This window comes from Hirundo rustica, chromosome 5 (assembly GCF_015227805.2).
Source record: "Hirundo rustica isolate bHirRus1 chromosome 5, bHirRus1.pri.v3, whole genome shotgun sequence".
NCBI classification, from domain to species: Eukaryota; Metazoa; Chordata; class Aves; order Passeriformes; family Hirundinidae; genus Hirundo; species Hirundo rustica.
The window spans coordinates 35,598,093-35,618,568 of NC_053454.1; the positions used below are offsets into that span (position 1 = coordinate 35,598,093).

The 20,476-nt window shown below is 34.8% G+C and overlaps 1 protein-coding gene across 1 annotated transcript in view; it reads left to right on the forward strand.

Moving 5' to 3' along the window:
- GPM6A (glycoprotein M6A) overlaps nt 1-11,398 on the forward strand; it is a 115,615-nt gene extending 104,217 nt beyond the window's left edge. The window contains exons 5-7 of the mRNA XM_040064484.2: nt 1,615-1,691; nt 3,041-3,106; nt 9,035-11,398. Of these exons, the coding sequence (XP_039920418.1) occupies nt 1,615-1,691; nt 3,041-3,106; nt 9,035-9,187 (296 nt within the window). The 3' untranslated portion in view covers nt 9,188-11,398. The remainder of the gene's footprint in view (nt 1-1,614; nt 1,692-3,040; nt 3,107-9,034) is intronic.
- The last annotated feature ends 9,078 nt before the right edge of the window (nt 11,399-20,476 follow it).

A 20,476-nucleotide genomic window follows, 5' to 3' on the forward strand; every position in this document is an offset into this window, starting at 1 on the left:
CTAAAGCCTGAATAGTGGAGGTTAGAATAATGTGTGTATATGCATCTTTGTGCACTTTGAGAGGATGCGAAATTTCAATTGAATGGGATTTGTAATCTTAAAATGTCTAAGGATTCTTGTATTGGTGATGGTAATTCAATTCCTTTCTTCTACAAGACTGGTTTGATTCTAGATGTTATGGTCTTAGTGATTTCTCAACCCGCAGTGCTTTGGCTAATCATACTCTCAATGGACAGCTTCTTATATTTCTTTTGTTTCCTTGGCCTAAAATAAAATCACAGTATATTTTTAATTGTTGTGTGGCGATATAAAATATGCTGCATTTCTTGGCAAATAAACAGTTTCATTAGTCGTAAACATTTCAATTAACTTAAAATAAAATATTTGACAGTTTTCTTTCATGAGAGGGAAGAAAAGTTGGCATTTTTTATTATTTAATGGAGGTTTTTTTCCTAAACAGCATGTCAGGTGAGTTTAAAAAGCAATTATCAATACAATAGATCCCATCAATTGTATTTTTCTTTCTATGACCTTTTATTTTGTTAATATTCATGACTATTTTTTTATTAATTCCATTTAGAATCTTCATAAAACACTAGCATATACAATGTGTATTCTGTGAATGTACCTGTTTCCTGTAAATTCAGTGCAGAAAACACTGATTAGTATTAGAAAAGAACCATTCTTCATTATAAATTAGTTAATTGCAGTTTTTTCGTCAAACTAGTCTTTGTCTTAGTTTCTGGACATTAGCTAAAGGAAGCAAAGTAGATTCTACTTTTTAAGGTTGAAAAGAGAAACAGTAAAGTATAAGTTTGTGTAATTCTTTTTTATAACTTGTGAAAGAAGCTTTATACCAGATCAATATTAATATAAATTAATATAGTTTGAAATTAATATACAACATATTTCTCCACATGAGGGTAGAGCAGGTTTGTGAACATTTTCAATGCATAAACTGGTCGCACATAATTTCTGGTTTTTTAATCATTGTACTGATCAAAATAGGGAATAAAGATAAGTTAAAAAATGGCAGAAAAATTGTTACTTACATGTTTCTTACTAGGGTTTTTACTGAATAGATGATGTGTTAGTTTTGTGCTGGCTGAAATAGAATAGAATCCTAGAATGGTTTTAGCCATAGGGCAAGGAGACCTTCCTCTAGATCAGGTTGCTCAGGATCCCATCCAGCCTGTCCTTCAACACTTTCAGATGGAATGTTCACCATTTGTCAGGGAAACATGTTCCAGTGCTTCAACACCCTCGTGATAAGGAATTTCTTCCTTACATCTAACCTAAACTCGTCATCTTTCAATTTAAGCCATTACTCCTTTTTCCACCCAGCACGCCCTTGTATAAAGTCCCTCTCCAGCTCTCCTGACTCACCCTTTTAGTTACTGGAAGGCTGCTATAAGGTTTCCCTAGAGCCTTCTCTTCTCCAGGCTGTGCAATCCCAACTGCCTCAGCTTGTCTTTGCAGGAGAGTTGTTCCAGACTCCTGGTTGTCAATAAAACCCAGATATCATTGTCAAAATAAGTTCTTAGCTTTTCTCATATAAAGGAAGTTGATCTGTACCAGGAATTCTAAATAATGTGAGTATTTATTCTTCTCCAGGTATTGTAACTATTGGAGAGGAAAAGAAGGTTTGCACCTCATCAGAAAGTTTCATCAAGATGTGTGACTCTAATGAGGTAAATAAATATCATAGTATTTTTGGCAAATCCATAATATATGTTGTAGTGGGAAGTAGCTGATATGTGTTTTCTTATTGTAATGGTCTAATTCTAGCTGTGGTGATGAATTAAATCACAGTGAAAAATACAGTCAAGCAAGTAGTTTTCCTTTTCTTTTACTAAATCAGTGCAATTTCTCCATCCATTTGTTTTCTAATTACACTGGTGGTTTATTTGGAGTTTTTCAATAATTCCAGTATCTTGTTGATACTGAGATGTTTTTGAAAGTTAATGGCCCTGCTGCACATTGAATAGCTCCATATAATGAATCACTGATTGAAGGGCTTATGATTACCCTTATGACAGGTAAGTAAAGATTTCAAATGGATTAGGCCAAACCTTGTTAAGCATTAGGACAGTAGCTCTTAATGCATTTTTTTTTGTAGTTTTTCCCTTGGGCAAATGCCACTTGTTTCAGTGCAGCTGAGGGTTCTGGTTTTGTTTTTAAATTATAAAAGATGAACACAAGATTAACAAAATTACATCTGCCTAAAACAGAGGCTAAAATACTGATCCCTCTGAACCCCGAAGGAGCAACATTCGCTAAGTGTTTTACTGGGTCTTACTATGGTTGAATAAATCTTAGAGGGAGGGTAAGCAATCTGCCCTTGTATCAAAACCATCTTAAAAAATTCAGCTTTTGGGGGGCAGTTGACTCTGTTGCTGCTGCATAAACCAGATCACTGAAATTAAAAGCAAATGTAATCATTAGGTTTGGGGTGAGGTGGTTAATTTGAATTATGTAAATAACCTGGTTTATATTACATCATTATGAACAAATTTGAGCGGAAAGTGGATCAATATATGAGGATAGGAAGCTAGTTAATGAAGGAAAAATGGGTTTCTTGGGCTGTCTCTGCCACTGGAGAAGCCACCACAAACACAGTTCTTATAAGGTAGTATTGTAATACTAAGGTAATGTAAGGTAATATTGTAGCATTAAAAAAAAAAAACAAGAAAAAGAAAAAAAAAAAAAAACCCACCACACCAAACAAGCAAACAAAAAAAAACTCAAAATGTCCTGGAGTGTTTATTTTTAAATAATTAATTTTCTTAATATTTTATTATATAAATGCTGTATTTTTAAATAGTTATGTTTTTTCCCCGATACAAGCATTGTATCAAAACAAGCACAAGCACTATGACTTGTAGTGATATCAATCTCTTGGAAAAATATTCCTATTCATTTCTTTTGTGGAAGGGTGGCACCAGGAAGGTAATTACTTGTTCTATGTTATTGTGAATTTTTTTTCATTTTCTGTTTGCTGTACAGCCATGAAAGCCCTTTTCTTTGCCTCCCTTTGCAGCTAAACATGACATTCCACTTGTTCATTGTGGCTCTTGCTGGGGCTGGAGCAGCAGTCATTGCGATGGTAAGCTGTCCAACACTACACCTCATCTGAATTGCTGATACCTTCTGGTTCTTACTTAGGATCAACTGTTCAATTTCCATACTATCACTCAAAGCTATTATTAAAATATAGTTCTGTAATTCAATACTCTATTTTTTTTTTTTTTTTTTTAATATATTGATGGATTCCATTTGAAGTAGAATATCATGATTACTTTTTTGAATTTAAAAAAAACATCTCTAGGTACAGGCTAAGAATTTTTACTATTCTCTTGCTGTATTTAGACAAGTGTCTGAATTCACGTGTCTTGTGTTGTAACCATAGTATTATACTTTCATGATCTCTGCCTTTCTGGGTATTCACCAGCTTTCCACACTGCTATTTTGGGATATCTTTTTGTCAGTTCTGTGAATATATATGAATGTGTTGATTTTTCTGTCAGGACTAATTTTTCTGCTCCTTTATAATGAAGATTACTTTAAATTTAGTGACATTTTGTCAATGAGAACATTCCACTGAGAGAAAAGCATATGAGCTAGTGCCCTGCTCTTCTGTCTTTTGTCTTCTGTATTTGCTTAAGCATAAAGATATTTTTAGACTCACAATTCTGTACTGGTGTAGGTTTGCATTATGCACACTGAAATGGAAAATGAAAAGTGAATGCTTCTTGGTGCTGATGCATTCATAAGTGCTAGTGGTAGTGATTACTATATACTGCTTATACTAGTAAATTTTTATGGATCGTAGGGCCATGATTATTTTGTTATCCTTATAATTACATTTATTAAAAAATGCATTCAGAAAATATTCAATGAAGCTAGTACTTTACATTAATGGTTTTTTTGTTTTTATCTGCCATTTTTTCATTATTACATGACACCTGGCAAATAGAAAAGATAGCTAAATGAAAAATCTATCTTTTCAGTGTAGTTTTTTGTTTCAAGGCAACAAATAATACATGTAATAGTATCATACATTTCATATTAATAATTTAAATGTTTTTTCAAACTGAATATTTTCTGCTTATAGTTCCAAAAATGGTGACCATATAGCAATTATTATAATATTAGTGTTAGGAAATTAAATTCAAGATATCATTGGTTTTCCACTGTATGATTATTTTGAAGTATGTTCAGTAGGTAGCATAAAATGCTATTTTGTTCAGATGAAAAGTCTGCATTTCAATCAAGAGTTTGAATCCAAATAGCCACCAAAAATATTCAATGAAAAATAACAGATCTTCAATGAAAGCAAATTAAGTACATTGTGCCATGTAGTTTAAATACATAATACTTTCAATGAAGTTTTCAAAAAGACCCTTCAAAGCTCAGCATACCAAAGGTACCATAGCTGTATTGCACCAGCCACAATTACACTTTGAATTCACTTAGACGGTGGACATTTATTCACATATTTTTGAAGGATTACTCATATTCAAATGTGCTTTCTCTTGAATTCTGTGACTACACAGAGGAGACATGATAACACCGTTTCAACAAAAATATAAATTAATATTCTAAGTGCTAGTAAACTGCATATATATATATATATTTTTTTCAACTTTGTAACTATACCATTTGTTTTTAACCTACCATTCTAATCTGTTATATTCCTGCTAAAAACTAGCACATTCCACTCTTTGTTGATGGTAATTTCTAAACCCAGCATACCAGACCACTCTGTAGGTTGAGACATTCTTCACACTTAACACAGTAGCCCAAATACAACAACAGGACATGAGGGAAAATTCAGAATTTTGTGATTGGACATGCAGATATTGACAAGATCTCCTTCAAGGGAAGTTTACTTTCCCAAGGAAAAAGTAATTTAAGGGAGGAAAAATTAATTTGTAGTCCTGTCTCATCTAGGAAGAAGATGATATCTTTTTTCTCCAGGTCTTACACTCAAATTAGTAGACAGAGGTAATGCATCAGCAGTGAGAAAGTGTGTAGAAGTCATTTTAGTCATTGGAGAGCAGTCCCCTTTATTAAATGTGCTGTTTCAAGAATAATCACAAATAGAAATTATGACATTTTTCTTTGTGTATATCCACAACTTGATTGTGAAATTCAACAGGAAAATTAGGTTCAAATACCAGTCTTTTACAGGTTAAAAAAAAAAAAAAAAAAAAAAAAAAAAAAAAAAAAAAAAAAAAAACACTTACTAATATAATGCACTCTTAAAACAATGTCTTCCAAACAATTACTTTAAACCAGAATAAGTCAGATGGACTAAAATGGTAAGTGTATTGTATTTATGGCCAGCCAGTAACAGTAGTGCAAAATTAGGGACACTGCTGAATAACTGAATTGGTAAAATATGCTCTCTGAATTGACATTTAAAGTTATGTCATCAATATACTTCACTGTATCCTCACTTCTGAGTTTATAAATATTTGCAAGTGCCAGACTATTTAATATCTGAAGATTTCTTAAACCCTCTAATATCAATATGATTCTACAAAATTCACAAAAGAATCAACTTATTCATAAATGATAAGTTCATCTGTCCCCAGGATACCTTTCATGAAACTGTATTTTAAAAATATATATATTTTTTAAAGTAATAGTTTGTTGCAAAGCCACCACAAAACTTATTAATACTTGCAAAACCATTTGGTCACAAATCGCACATTCCCCATATTTCTTGGTCTCAGATTTGTTTATGAATGCTAGAATTTTTTTATAATTCTCTACATACCTCTTTAGTCTTCAAAGGAGGATTGTCCTGCGTTTTTGGACTGATATATAGAAAACCTCATATTTTACAGTATATGTCAGGAAAAGTTTCATTTTGCAGCAAAGAACAGTGTCAAAGAGTTTATTTTGAAAATTTATCATTCTTATGTCAATGCAAGATGGGAAAAAAAGAAACAAAACCTGATAGAATTATTTATGTTGTAAATGTTTTTTGAGAGTCTTCATCACAGAAAAAATAGCCAGGTTTTTGGATCATATTTAATTTCTACCATATATGATTCTGAGCAATACTGTTCTTTCTTATGTCTGAATGGATAACAAATGCATATGGAAAATATCATTACAATAATATATATTAATTTTACTGTTGTCGATGCTGTGTTAGATAGAAACAGAAGACATGAAGATGTTTAAATGTAAGCTCTAGCATTCAAGAGTTGATTGCAAAGTCAGTATACATTCTACCTCTGATGTTTCCCAAAAGCACTGTAGAAAAACTTAATCATGAGATAAAAAATTTCCTTTCTCACAAGTTACCATGTGAGCTGGTAACTCTTTTTTCTTAACTTCCACAGAAATTATGTCCTGCAAGGTGGAGATACAATCAATTCCCTTAAAACAGGAACAAGGGGAATGTAAAGTGGTCTATTCCACAGTATGATTGTGCTCTTCTGCAGGGAATGAGATGCGTGTAAAGGGAGGAAGAAAAGTTATTTAGACTCAGGTTCTGGGGAAGTAGTGACATGTTCTGAATGGAAAAATACAACAACAAAACCCCAATACCTTCCTAGGCTAGCTGCAATTCCACAATTTCTAAACTGAAGCATACTTTCACCTTATGAAGAAATCTAAGCAAGAATAGGTATGGAAAGGTCCTGCACTGTCTTGCAGATGTCTGTAATTGAAACCTCCTGAGGCACACTGTGGAAGCTGCCTGGCTTCAATTTAAATAAGCCTTGATGAGGGCCCCACTGGCTTTAGGCTATTCGGATCATGGAATTGTGAAATGCAATTAGACAGTCACTTAAAAATTACTTCCTTAGTGTGGCAATGTTATGTAGGAACTTGGTGTTAAAAAAAAAAAAAAAAAAGGTGGCGGTACTATTCAATGTATATGTCATTATAAAACATGGATATGTATTTGAGATTATATAAGTTAAAGTAGATGTTTCCTGGCAAGCCTTCCTTCTTAAAGTGAACATGAACTCCAAGAGTTTTGAACAGTCATTATAGTAGTTTGATTCAGTAACTTCATAAAGAAGGGATGGGCAAAGAATGGGTGTTTAATGAAGATCAGACTGTTACCAATATACCTTCAAAATCTATTTTTTAACAAAGAAAAATGCTGAGTGAAACAGCAAAACATAAAGTTTAAATTTGTCTCTTACTGGGTCATTACCAAATATTTTGAGAGGATAAGAATAGTGCCTACTTCATCCCATTTTCATGGCAGATTCTTCAGTTGCAACGATTTCTGGCAAATATGTTTTTAAAGGTCATGAAGATGTTGAGTACACTGCTCAGATACCCACCGCTTTCAGGATTTTCATGTCTACAATCTGTTTGAGGTTCAGAATGTATTTTTTAACTGAAATTTCAGATTCAAAGGATGAGTATTCATGTTTTCATTGGGTACAAATTGCAATTGAGATGACAAAATTGCTAGGATTACCAACCTGTTTATTTAGATTTTTCTCAATAGTTTTCCTGTGGAGAGCTTAGGGCATTTCATTCAGTGCACTGGGGATCCGGGATTAGGGTCTCTCATTTGATCTAGAAATGCCTGATGCAGAAACTATCCATGGTGAAAGCTTTTGCAAAAGCTGCGTTAGGGTAGAAGGTGTTCCTTTTTCTTGTGTACTAAATTATGATTAGAGAGTGTTCCAGAGTGATACTCAACATGCTGCCATTTCCAACATCTATACTCACGGACTGTGTTGCTGGTGTTGTTCTATAGATATTAAGAAAGTGCTAAAGATGTGTAGAAATACTATTCTCTAGGTTTATTTTCTAGAGGACAGATTCTCTGAACAACTCCTTTCTATTTTATGCCTCCTCAAGTCAGACAGTATTCCACAAATAAGGATTAATTGGAAACGTGACATAAAACATGAGGATAAAATAGGTAGCAAAAATAGCTGGTCTTTTTAAGGGCTTCAGAATGCTTTTCTTAATCCTTATTATCCAGATTAAGAAATGTCATTTTGCCTGTACTAGTCAGCAACCAATTGCCAATAAACATTTGTGGGGAAAAAAAGTCCAAATAACCTTGGGTATTCAAAAAAAAACTCCCAATAAAACATATTAGAATGGATCTATCCATTTAGTATCTAAAATACTCATTTCTACCACAGTATAACATGAACAGGAGAATTTGCATAAACTCAAGGTGGTTTTTTATTATTTATTGCATTATTATTCCATTTTCCATTAACTGAATCCCAGTATAAATTCTTATTTCTTAGAGAGGGGTGAAATATTTTGGATCTCACAAAATTGTCCATTGCTTCTGAGGAAATAGATTAACATAAATTAAAGAGATGGTCTCATCAGAAAGTGTCTGAAAGCCTGCTAGGGAAGGAATAAATGTCCAGAGAGTCCCAGCATAAACCAGCTGAATGTCCTTGTGGAACATTTTTATTTTCTGACTGAATATAGAGTAAAGAGAACATCCATTTTTTTTCAACTATATTTTCTCACATTTTGCCTAACTGAACTTAATTTTCAGTTATTGACAATTTTTTCCCGGGTTGCCAAGTTGAATGCAAAGCTAGAATTGTAGTCGAAAGAATGTTAACTTGAACAAGAAATTAAAAAGCAAAACTTTCTGTAATTGTATTAGCTATGAAACCATAAGATGTGTCTATGGTATATTTCTTTCTTAGGAACTACTTTAACAAATACTTCTTCAGTGGGGAAAAGTGTACAATAAACACATAACCAGAATATACATCTGCAGACTAGCTGAAAAATGATGCAGGGATGAGTTGTGGATTTTTCAGGTTTTAGGGGTTTTGTTCTTATATCTATTGCTACCAACTACTAGTTATAGTGACAGTAACATCTGTGAGATGAGTAATCTGAAGATTAATGAAGCCTGAATTTGCCACCATGGTCCTATACTACTTCTTGACACAGGAATGCCTAGTTCCTGCTGATGAGGAATCTCTGTCCTGCAGCCTTGAAGTTTACACAGGCTCTATTCTGACTGCCTCTATTGTTTCTTAACACCGTGCTACCTCTCTTACAGGTTCATTATCTCATGGTCTTGTCTGCCAACTGGGCCTATGTGAAAGATGCCTGCAGAATGCAAAAATATGAGGATATTAAATCAAAGGAAGAACAAGAGCTGCATGATATTCATTCTACTCGTTCTAAAGAGCGGCTCAATGCTTATACATAAAAGAAACCTTGTCTTACTTCCTAACATGTGAATGCTTTGTTGTTTAACTAAAGGCCATCCTACCATTTTAAAAATTGAAAGTGCTTCTCACAAAAGATAGTTTGGGTGACTTACATATCACCTACATACAATTCTTGGTTGTCTAGCACTTGGTTTCTCAATTAGTTCTTACTTTGTGTGACCATTCTATACCACAAAGCTCCTATATAGCCTTTCCTGAATCCCTTTAAGCTAATTAGTTCTGATAGGTCAAGGATACTAAACTACTGTCAAATACAATTATGTGTTTGATTTTTTTAATCACTTTGTATGTGTTATGCATAACACCTTTTGCATTGTTTCTTATATGTTTTTGGGAAAAAAAAAAAGTAGCTTTTTATACTTTTTAGTTTTGAGTTCAGTAACTACTTTAACTACAGGTATACTTCAAAGGGACCATTGTACATGATGTACAATATATAAAGAAAACATTATGATGACTTTCCTTTATATATGGAAAACCTGCCAGAGGGACCCTGATCAATTTGAATGAAGGTCCTAAGAACGTTTTAAACAAAGGTGCAATTTCTAAATTTGTAATAGTGGGTAAAAAATCGAAAAAAAAAAGTGAAAAAAGAAAAAAAAGAAAAAAAAAAAGAAAAAAGTGCTTCTTATCTTTGTTAACATTGTATTATTGATGTTTTTAAAGAATATTCTCTTGTTTCAAGTTCCATGGGTGATAATTCCTGTTTGTATTGTGAGCATGCAGTCCGTGGTGCTAACAATGCATGGCCACTTGCCTTTTGAAGGAATTCAATACCACGGTTACCTGTTATGGTATATAGACAACTGTTAATTAAGTGATATAGTTATTCATAGTTTTCTACAGAATAATCTCTCTTTAATTCAATGATGGTTATGCTAAATTGGAGCTGTCCATGTGATGATGTGAGAAATTACTGCTTAGCTACATTTATGAAAGTAATATATCAAAAATGCAGTGACCATAGGAGTCAGATGTCTTTTTACCTGCTTTAAAAATTTAAATGGATTGCACCTGTCTGAACTGTAAAAGATATATCAAAGGAGACTTCCATAAATGTTATAGCTTGGCTTCTAGCTTTCCTACACATAATGGTTTACCTGTATTACGTTGAAGTAAGGTGAAAGACCACTACAGAGCTTATTATTTCAAAGTGTAGTAATATATTTGAACCTTTATTTTGATAGGAAAATATTATCAGAAAGATAGGTCATCTTAAATTGAAAGAATTACCTGTATCAAAAACAGAACAAAAAACCCTATTTAAGAAAAGTCAGTATTATTGGACCAAATTTGGTGGATTCTTTTTTTATTTTGCCTATTTCTAATGCTACAAGAATGCTGTAAAGTGTCTTTTAAAGTGATGTAGCCTGACAAGACATTTTTGTCAGTGTTAAAAATCTTAGGTAGTTTTGTGCACTTATTGGACCATTGTGAATTCTCTCTCAGTGTAAGTGCATTTCTAATAAAACTTCTTGAGTAAAACTCTTCTTTGTACTATTACTAGTCATGCATCATCAGTAATTTTTAACAATTCTTGTAGTAAGTAGAAGATAATACTATAGTTACTTGTGGCATGATAATGCATTAAGTAGTATTAGTTGGTTGAGTTGTTTTGTTTTGTTTTCTTTTTTCTTTTCTTTTGCTTGTTTTGGGTTTTTTTTTGTTGGTTTTTTTTTGTGTTTGTTTTTTGTTGTGTTTTTTTAGTTGTTTTGGGGGGTTTTTTGGGGGTTTTTTCTTTTTTTTTTTTTTTTTTTTTGGTTTTGTTTTTTTTTTTGGTTGTGTTTTTGATTTGGGGTTTTGCTTTAGGTTTGGATTTTTTTACACTTAAGCTGTCCTATGGGGTCAACAGTTTTCTGATAATGTGCAGTACAGGTATTACAGTTCTGCAAAAATATTAGGAACCTCTTTTTGGATTCTATATTGTAGTGTTTCAGTTTTGTGTCTTAAAATGTTTGTGCTGATTTTTAAAACTATGTCTTTTAAACTCATGTAATGATGTTAATGCTTTTGGCTCTTCTCTGGTATTAGAGTTTGTATTTTCACAAAGAATGCTTTGTAGCAGGCATTACAATTAATCTGTTTTGTACATAAATGTGCCAACAGCTTGATGGTGGCGTTTTTGAAATGTAGAACAAAGTGCTTGCAAAATGTAATAAACACACTTGTGTACTTTGTGTTCTTGTTAATTCTTTGTGTAGTTTTTCTTTGCCTATACTGGACAGGTCACTGTAACCAGCAATGAAAGAATCTTGTTTATCCTATAGACCTTGCTATTGCACAGACTGCTTTGAATATGTCTCCTAATCAACATTTAGTGTCAGAAATCATATATCTTATGACTGAGAGAGTAAAATATTTTCTAAGAGTGGAGTTTCATAGTCTAGGAAGTGCCAGGTAGCAGGACCCATATTTGCTATATTTTTAACATATCAGTCAAAAGAACAGTTGGGAAAGATTCCCATTACTACACTGTCATTTGGAATAGATCAGCAGAAACTGATCTGACAGCAATTTGAATATTGCTGAGGATACTGATTTCTGCATCTGGATTACAGTAGCTAATACTTTGAGACATCATTAACCATACTACATTTCTTATGTGAATGTAAAGTAATTTAAATGGTTAAGAGAGATCTATGGCTGTGCCAACTAACCTGATACCACTGAGAAAAATTATTTAAAATACAGTTCCACAGTGTGTTTGTTTGTCAGTTAACTAGCTTTGTGTGCTCTCAGTGAGACCATGTGCCATAATGGCAAACAGTTTTTCAGAAGCAGCACAAGCCAAGGGAGCAGAGGACCTTCCCACAGCACAGCACATCAGTCACGAGCGATTCACTTCAAAGTCTGTGCATATTTGGTTTATTCCAGAGTCTTCTCTGTTTGTTGACAGCCTGAGCTGATTTTTCCTGAGGTAGGCTGCATGGATATTGATTTCAATGAACTCTTCTGTGCTTAATCTAAACTTGTGTCTATTGTGCTTCTAAGAAACAAGAAAACCATTGTAGGTTAATCTGTTTGGCGCAGATGAAAGGCTACAGTTAAATGAAAACTTTCAGTTTAAGAGGATTCCAGCCCTAGATACTCAGTTTTGCATGTTCATTACAGTTTACTATGCCCCATAAATACTACTAATAGCATGTCACAAAACAGGTTCAAAAAATTTTTTGAGGTAGACATCCTTCCCAGTCCCTGTCTCCCACTGGCATCACCCCCTTTTCTTTTGCACAAGATTATTTTATCCCTCAGCAGGACGGTTTCCCTCAGCAGCAGCATTTCTGCTTTGAGCGCGAGCACATAAAACATTGAATCAGAGTGATTTAGACAATGAACAGCAGTGCATGGCAGACGTGGGGCTGAGTGTTTACACCTTGGTACAGGGAATGGCCATTTTTAAGCCAATGTACCATATAGTTAGGTGATGTAGTTAAAAACAGGAGACACTGAAACTATATGCTTATTTAATATTTCTAAATAGTTGGAGTTTTTTTCACAGGACCTAAAGTAAGAAAATTTCAACTACAACTGGAATATATCTATAAATTAATTTGAAATTATATCTGAAACTTTTATTCTTACATTAATGTAATTTAAATTTTAATATGTATGTATTGCTTGTAAGTATTTATTGAACATTATCATGATTGCAACTCACCTTCAGTTGATGTAGCATATTTTAGAACAGAATATTTTTGTACTGTTCTTCCTATAATAGCCAATGGCAACAGTTTATAGAGTCTCTTCTATCATCAAGATCCAATGGATTTTTTAAATTTTTCACTTCTGGGTTACCAGAAGTATTTATGTAGTTGGTTTTCTGAAGAACACAGCTCAGTTTATAAACCATAAATATCAGACTATCGTAAATTTCATCTCAGGAGGAAAGGGGATGTTTATACAAGCTCTCTCTCAAAAAAAATCACATTTTATTTTCATTGGGTTGCACAGAAACCCCACATATATTGTTAAGTAGCAAGCCGATTTATGTCTCACATTTCAGCACCGCCTGCATTTTGGGTAGATGTCAATCGGAAAGAACAACCCCAGAGCACAAAGTGTCTTTAACAGCTCCTTCTGTCCCACATGGGTTCTTCTAACTTGTGTTTTCTACAAGGGAGAAAGTCCAGCAGTTTCTGAATTTTGAGAGTTTCACCTATAGTTTCTTGTTCTTTCAGGTGTCTGCAGAGGATCCCAGCGTATCACAGAGTTACTTCTGTGTTTAACAGTTACTAGCAATGATGGAGACAGGTAAGTGTTTCTGCTGCCACACCAATAGGGATGGTGCCTAGTAGAGAAGTGGATCATCTTTGGCTTGCAGTAGTGTAAGCACCAGACAGATTTGCAGCTATTCTCCAGGGAGAAATTTATCCTGAGAAAAAGGTTTTGCCCACAAGCTCCTGTGGACTCCTTCCTTCCTTGTGTAAAGTGGAATTTGGTCAGATAAATGAGAGCGCCGGGGAAGATCATTTCAGTTGGTCTTTGATTTGGCACTGCTGAGCTTCGTTTGAAAGGGAGGATTTGAGGGCAGGGGTACCTGCTTTAGGAGTTATTAAAAAACAAAACACCCTAAGAGACTTGCATGGATATCCTATGGTTCTACATATTAGGCCAGAAAAGGGATTATTAGAGCTAGGTTTTTCAAAGGATCTAAACATTTTTTCATAGTTGCCCAGCTAAATGATACTTAGCATGAATCACTTTCCAGTGGTTAATAGAGAATATTTTGGTCTCTGAGACCATAAGTCCTGCCTTTTATTAAATAGCTATACTCACATGTATTTCTTTGTAAGGATAAATATTCATTTTGGAACAAATCTCATGGGGAAACAAATTTATCCTCAACAAATTAATGTTCTGGTTAAAGCATGCAAATCAATTCCTGGAATTTTACAATTCAGCTAGTTTAGTTGCATATCACATCCTCACCACTTAGTCCTTTTGAAATAATAAACTAAATCACATTGTTAAACACAGAGGAAAAGCGTCAGGTTGATCACCTGCCTGGTTTGAACTAAGTAGGTGGAAACCTTTCCCAAGAAGGCAGTGTTGAATGCCTCATATTGATGCCATCTTCTGAAATATGAAACATATTAAGCACAGAAACCTCATTAGGATGTTTAATTCTTATTTCTGCTTTCCTTTCATTTTCTTCTCCATGACATGCTGTTCTTTGTGCCATAATTTGAATTGGAACTGAAGCAACATAAAACTGGCTGCTGCTGAGGAGGGGATGCACCAATGCCACTGAGCTGCAGTGTACCTCATGCTTGGAAACAGGGACGATAGCAGTGAACAAGGAAAGCAGAAAAAAGAAATATAAGATTTTCATCTCCTAGTAAGCCCCAGCTTCAAAAAACTGGTCTTGAGACCTGTACCTCAGTTAAAGCATTATATATAGGTATGCCTTGCAGGACTAGGGCTTTAAGAATAGTGAGAGTTTCTGACAAGGTACAAAGGGCAGATGCTACTTGGAACACGGTGATTTTGGACAGTCTAAAGCCATGTTTCTCCTGAAAGGAGCAGATGGCCAAGAGAAACTTGTAAACCTTTAACCGTCACAGCAGGACGTAGTGACCGGTCGTGATCTGGCCGTGTGTTCTCAGGGTCTCGTCCCGGCATGAGGAACATGGTGGCAGAGCTGGTGTGTCACAAATGCGACTGCATGGAGCTATGGGCTGGAGTCTGTATCGCTTAAAGCAGCTCCGGGGATGATGCAGAAGAAGAGTTCTGCTGCAGTCATAGTCCTGGCCCCACTGCAGCAAGGTTGTTTTTCACTAATACAAGAAAGAAAAGTAAGGATTTGAGGGTGATCAGTCTGGAAAATATGATTTTTGTATGTGAGATATGTCAAACATTTTCACAATGTAATAATTAATGTTAAGTGTTTGCATATTTCATATCTTTAAAATATGCATACACATATATACAATACATAGTCTAATAAAATAGATTTTTTTTAAATGAACCTCTGTTCTACAGTAATAACTATGACGAGGTTAAAGAAAAATAGTGAATTCTATGATTAAGTGAACTTTTTCCACACAAGAAATGGCATTTCTTTTATTCTACAACAGTTATGTGATGCTTTGCAAATGATAAGATCATCTACAGAGATAATAGCAGCTTTGACTTTTCTTCATGAGCCTATTCAGCTTGTTTTACTTTCTGGTAATAGCAGGCCTCTGCCCTTCAGAGTGTTATTTTCTTTTTTTTTTTTTTTTTCCCTGTAGATCTTCCAAACCTTCTGACAGAAACGTTAAGCCTAATTCTCAGCATTTAACACATGGAAATACACGCATGGGCAGGTATTTTTCCCTGCCTGTCTTCAGCAAACTCAATCCTGTTCTTTCTCTCCCTGCACGTCCTCCAGAGTGTATCTACGGGGGCTGTGCCTTCATGCTTGCTTTCCCCTAACCCTTTTCCTGGTGTTCCCTTCACCCACAGTCACTGCCCCTGGGCAAGCCACTGCTGGGCTCAGCCTCCCCCTTCATCTCTGTGTGTTTGTCCTGCTCCAGCTGCAAGTGGCCGAGACTGGCATTAGGGTTAATCTCACCTGGCTCAGATCAAACATGATGCTGAGCCCAGCCCAGCCCCTGACACGGATATTCATCGCGCTGCTCCCGGCACGCTCTCAGCCTCATCATCCAAATGTGAGGTACCCTGTGAAGGACAACTGTGGAGAAGATGTTCACTAGGGGGAAAAACCTGAGTGAGCTCCTTGAAGAAATTTCTATTATCCTTCAGTATTCCTAATGTAAAGGGAAAACCAGGAAGTGGGGGGATATTTATATGCATCACGTTACCGTAAATCCCTTGGCAAATTTGTTCTATGCAATACTTTTCAACTGATATTCACGTTTTATTGTTGTTCTTCTTTAAGATCAAACAAAATAGTAAATGGCAACATTAGACAAAATAAAATTTTCCTAAATTGGAGGGAATGTTCATCTGTGACAAAGAAGCTGCTGATAAAAAAAAGCAAAAAAAAAAAAAAAAAAAAAAAAAAAAGACAAGGCATATAATTCTGGGGGGAAAAAAAAATGGGGATAATGTGAGTTCATACCATAATTGAGGGTGAGACATTAAATTTGAAGAATTAGGGATTTTTAGGAAAGTTAAGATAAGAAGTTGCTGAAATAGCTGAAGTAGATAGGCAAGCTTTGTTCACAGTTAACAGAAGCAGGATCTTAGATAAGATACCCCGGATTTAGTAACTCATTGCTTGTCAGCTTTATGTTTATGTAGCTGTGCTTGTAATGAAAACCAAAATGTGGTAAATAGGACATAAGATAGCTGCAGATTTCCTGCTTAAAGGACCCATTGAACACAGGAAACTATAAGTTCTACCAAGGAATCATTTGTCATGAATGCATTGAAAAGGTAGAAAGGTCAGGACGAGGAAGACTCATCTTACTTCCTCACTTTGTGTGACCCCTCCCCAAAATAGACCCCCGACTCATTTTAGGAGACAAAGTACGCATGCTTAACAGCCTTTTTGTCAATTAGCATACGAAGCGAGGAATGGGAGGTGACAGGGGTATGAATATGCATTTGTATTTTGGGAATTCAACACTTTTGTAAATAAAAGGTTTTGTAATTACCTGTGAATTTCGCAGTGCGAATTAGGGAAATATCCCGCGTGCTGCCCAGCCGTAATAAACATACACTTTGTAACTTTAAACTGTTAGAAAGTTTTTGTCCATCACAGTTGGGTATCGATACTAGATCAATACCCATATTTCTTTAATAAATCAAGGGGATATAATTGAGTGAAGTGTAGGAGGTGATAATCCTAAGGAAAAAAAGTTGATTAAAAGAGGACATTAAAAGAACATCTTTTTTAAAGTACAAGACCAACTAACAGTACTCAGAAATGTTTGGTAATCTATGAACAGTGTGAAGTTTTTGCATTTTGACAACAAATACACAGAGGCATCCATGCAGTTGTACTTTATTAAAATACAGTAGAAGACCATGTGGACTGAAGGAACCATTGAACTGTGAAAGTCATCTCCTCTTACCAAAGGCTTCCATGTGTGCTGTGCGGAGCAGTAAGAGTTTGTTATCTGCATTAATCTCCTTAACTGGATTAAAGTCTTGAGAACAAAATCCACTCAGTTCCTGGACTAGTATATGTGCCAGATCTGTCGAACAGGTATTTATAAACAGACATGCAGACAATTTGACTATGTTCCAGAAGATTAGAGTTGAACTCTGTGTCATAGGTTTTCCCAGGAAGCTGAGAAGAGTGCACCTCTTTTTAGGGTCATAGTCCTTCTAACAGTTCTATTGTTTTGTTTTCTTTAATCCAAGTGGAAAAATAATAGATGAAAAAATCATAGAAATCTGAATGGAAACAAAACTCTGTTTGATCCAGCATTGGTTTGACTACTACTTGTGAGTTTTTGGGTTGATACTAGGCAGGGGCAACATAATCTAGTGCTGTATTTTAATTTGACAAATGTTTTGGAGATTATTTTTATTTGTTCTGTTTTTATTTTGGCACTTGCAGTCTTGATTTCATATGCTTACAGGTAATCTAACTGAATTTCTTCTGTGTAGTATATAGAGAGAAGTTTTCAATATGATTCAATTTGTTTGGTGTTGAACTTTTTGGCCATTTTAATTTGGTTCTTATTTTATTATTTTTAAATCTTTTTTTCTGTATGAATTTTTGAGAATGTAATCATTTCAGCTCTATATCTTTCTAGGAATTTGTTCAGATTGGTAAATCTAACTAAACTAACTTAATGTACTTACCCTTTCTTTTTGAGATGTTGTAAGTTTAAAAATGCCTTAAGCTCAAAGCAAATCCTCCTTCTACCAGAATAATTAGATCCACCAAAAAAAAAAAAAAAAAAAAAAAAAAAAAAAAGGAATCAAGTACAAGTGCTGTGGTGACACTGAAATTGGATATTAGGATATTATACATATTTTTCTGTCCTGAATTGCCAAGATGTGCTATAGATAACTGTAAACAATCTTCCTATGAAATTGTGGCATTCAAGTTTATTTTTTGATGACCAGGCCCTCTGAGGGCACGATTACACCTCTATAATATAATTATGTAAACATCAGTGGAAATCCTGAAGGAGGATTTTCTTTTTTTAAATTTTAATTTTTTAATTTTTTTTTTTTTGTGTGTGTGTGTGTGTGTGTGTGTGTGTGTGTGTGCCTGTTTGACAGAGCTGAGTGTTCTGTTCATAGAGCTATTGTGGATACATTGAAAGCATGCTGATCTTCTTGCTTATTGCTTATTAAATACAAGTATCTTTACATATAAGCACCACCACTCCCCCAAAACACAACACAAAGATATTATCCACACCCGCTATTATTTTGTAGGTTTTAACCCCTTAAAGGGGATGACCATATGGTCCATCTCACACTGACGTGCAGAGACATCTGGTGGTAAAGCGATGTTAAACAGAAGAATGTGGATAATAAGTCCTTTTGAGATGGTCTGATATTAAAAAATAGCTTTCGTAAGACCAATCTGTTTCTTTTCTATGTCTGTATGTTTAGAAATTATTCAGCATAGCTTAAAAACATTCAAACACTCTGTCTTTATAGATAGATATGTAGATTAAAATAGATTCAGCCCTTAAATATCAGTCACAAGTGGGAGTGAATAAACAGGGAGTGAATAACTGAAAGGATTTCAGTGGGAAACCTGACTTCTTGGCATTGCTCATCATTCTAAAGGGATTTTTTGATCTGCAGCAGGTTTTTCCACCTACTTTAGAAATGGCATTTATACGTAATTACCATTGCAAGATAGCAGTGTGAATTACCACGCCACCACCCCCCACTTCAAATGTACTTTTGTGGCACAGCAATTTTTTTAGCATATTACAGGTAAAATTTGTAAAAACTGTATTTATGATGCTGGCTTACCTGGTGGGAAAACAGGTAGCCTTTTAGAAATACCTGTCACCTTCTAGAATAAATATTTTAAATATAACTATTATTTTTAATTAATGATGAATTAATCTTTAATTTTTAATTAAACTACTGAGTGGTAAAAATAAGTAGTGATAGCTTCCAGCTATATCTAAGCCTTGTTTGGCATTAGAGTGAGAAGCACAGTTGTAAATTCCTGTGGAGCAGAGCCGTGCTTGGTTCAAATCCATGGGATCCTAAGGCCACTCACCACCGTGATCAGGGTCATCACCTCTGCAGACATGGAAGTTGCATGTTAAGCTGCATTATTTCTAGCTATCCAAGCAGGTGTCCAAAAATAAGCTATGTTATTGCTAGAGCTTAAAACATAGAGGGGGATTGACCAGATGATATTTATGGTAATTTTAGGGGTCTTCTGATATCTTTTCTGGTCTTCACCTACTACTCCAGAAGAAGTGCCAAATGTTACATCTCCCACCTGCTGGCCCTGTCAAGGGTGTCAAACACCCTGAAAAATGCAAAATGCCACCAAGTTACTAGACTTAGGTGAGCCTTACATGTCTTAGTCTCCAGTGTTTCGGCTGAGGTTTCTCAGCACAGGATAGACATCAGAGCCAGCCTTGTGCTGCTGTGTCTGGCTCGACTCTCCCATCTTGTTCCTTGGCAAGGAGACAACACAGTCAAATCCACCTGTGGGACTTCCAGATCCCAGCTGGAGGAACAGGTACGTATGTCACATGTGTAGCTCTTTTCTTGATACAGCCGTTGCTCTTAATATAATAATTAAAATATATATCTGATTTAATAAAGGTAGGATTAGGGCAGAGGAGAACCTTGCCACTTCACATTCTGATGCCTTACTAAAGGTGACAAACTAGAAAATACTCTTTGAAAAACCACTAATTCAATTCAGCTGTGGTGTGGTTTTGTTTTGTGCTGGTTTGTTTGTTTGTTTGTTTGTTTGTTTCCAAATTTAGGTAATCCTTTCAAGAACTAAGTCATTATCAAAATAAGATTCTAGTAAGAGGAGCAAACCTTAAAAAAAATTTAACTAAATGCCTCACCAAATATGTAACTTTCTCAGTTCTTTCTTAATTCAGTTTAACAACATGTAGTCCCTTCCCCAGGTGAAAATTCCAAGCTAAATAGTGTTCTTGCTGAATTTGTTCTTGATATATTTAAGTATGGAAAATGTGCCTTGGTACACTTAATTTTAGGAGATACTTAAGTTTACTTGCATATGCACCTCATCTGGATGAAAATAGCTGGCATAAATACATGTTGTTTTCTTGTTTGATTGAACCAATTATTAAGATTTGTTGGAGACCTTCCCCAGAAAAAACATTTCTCCCCCAAAACAA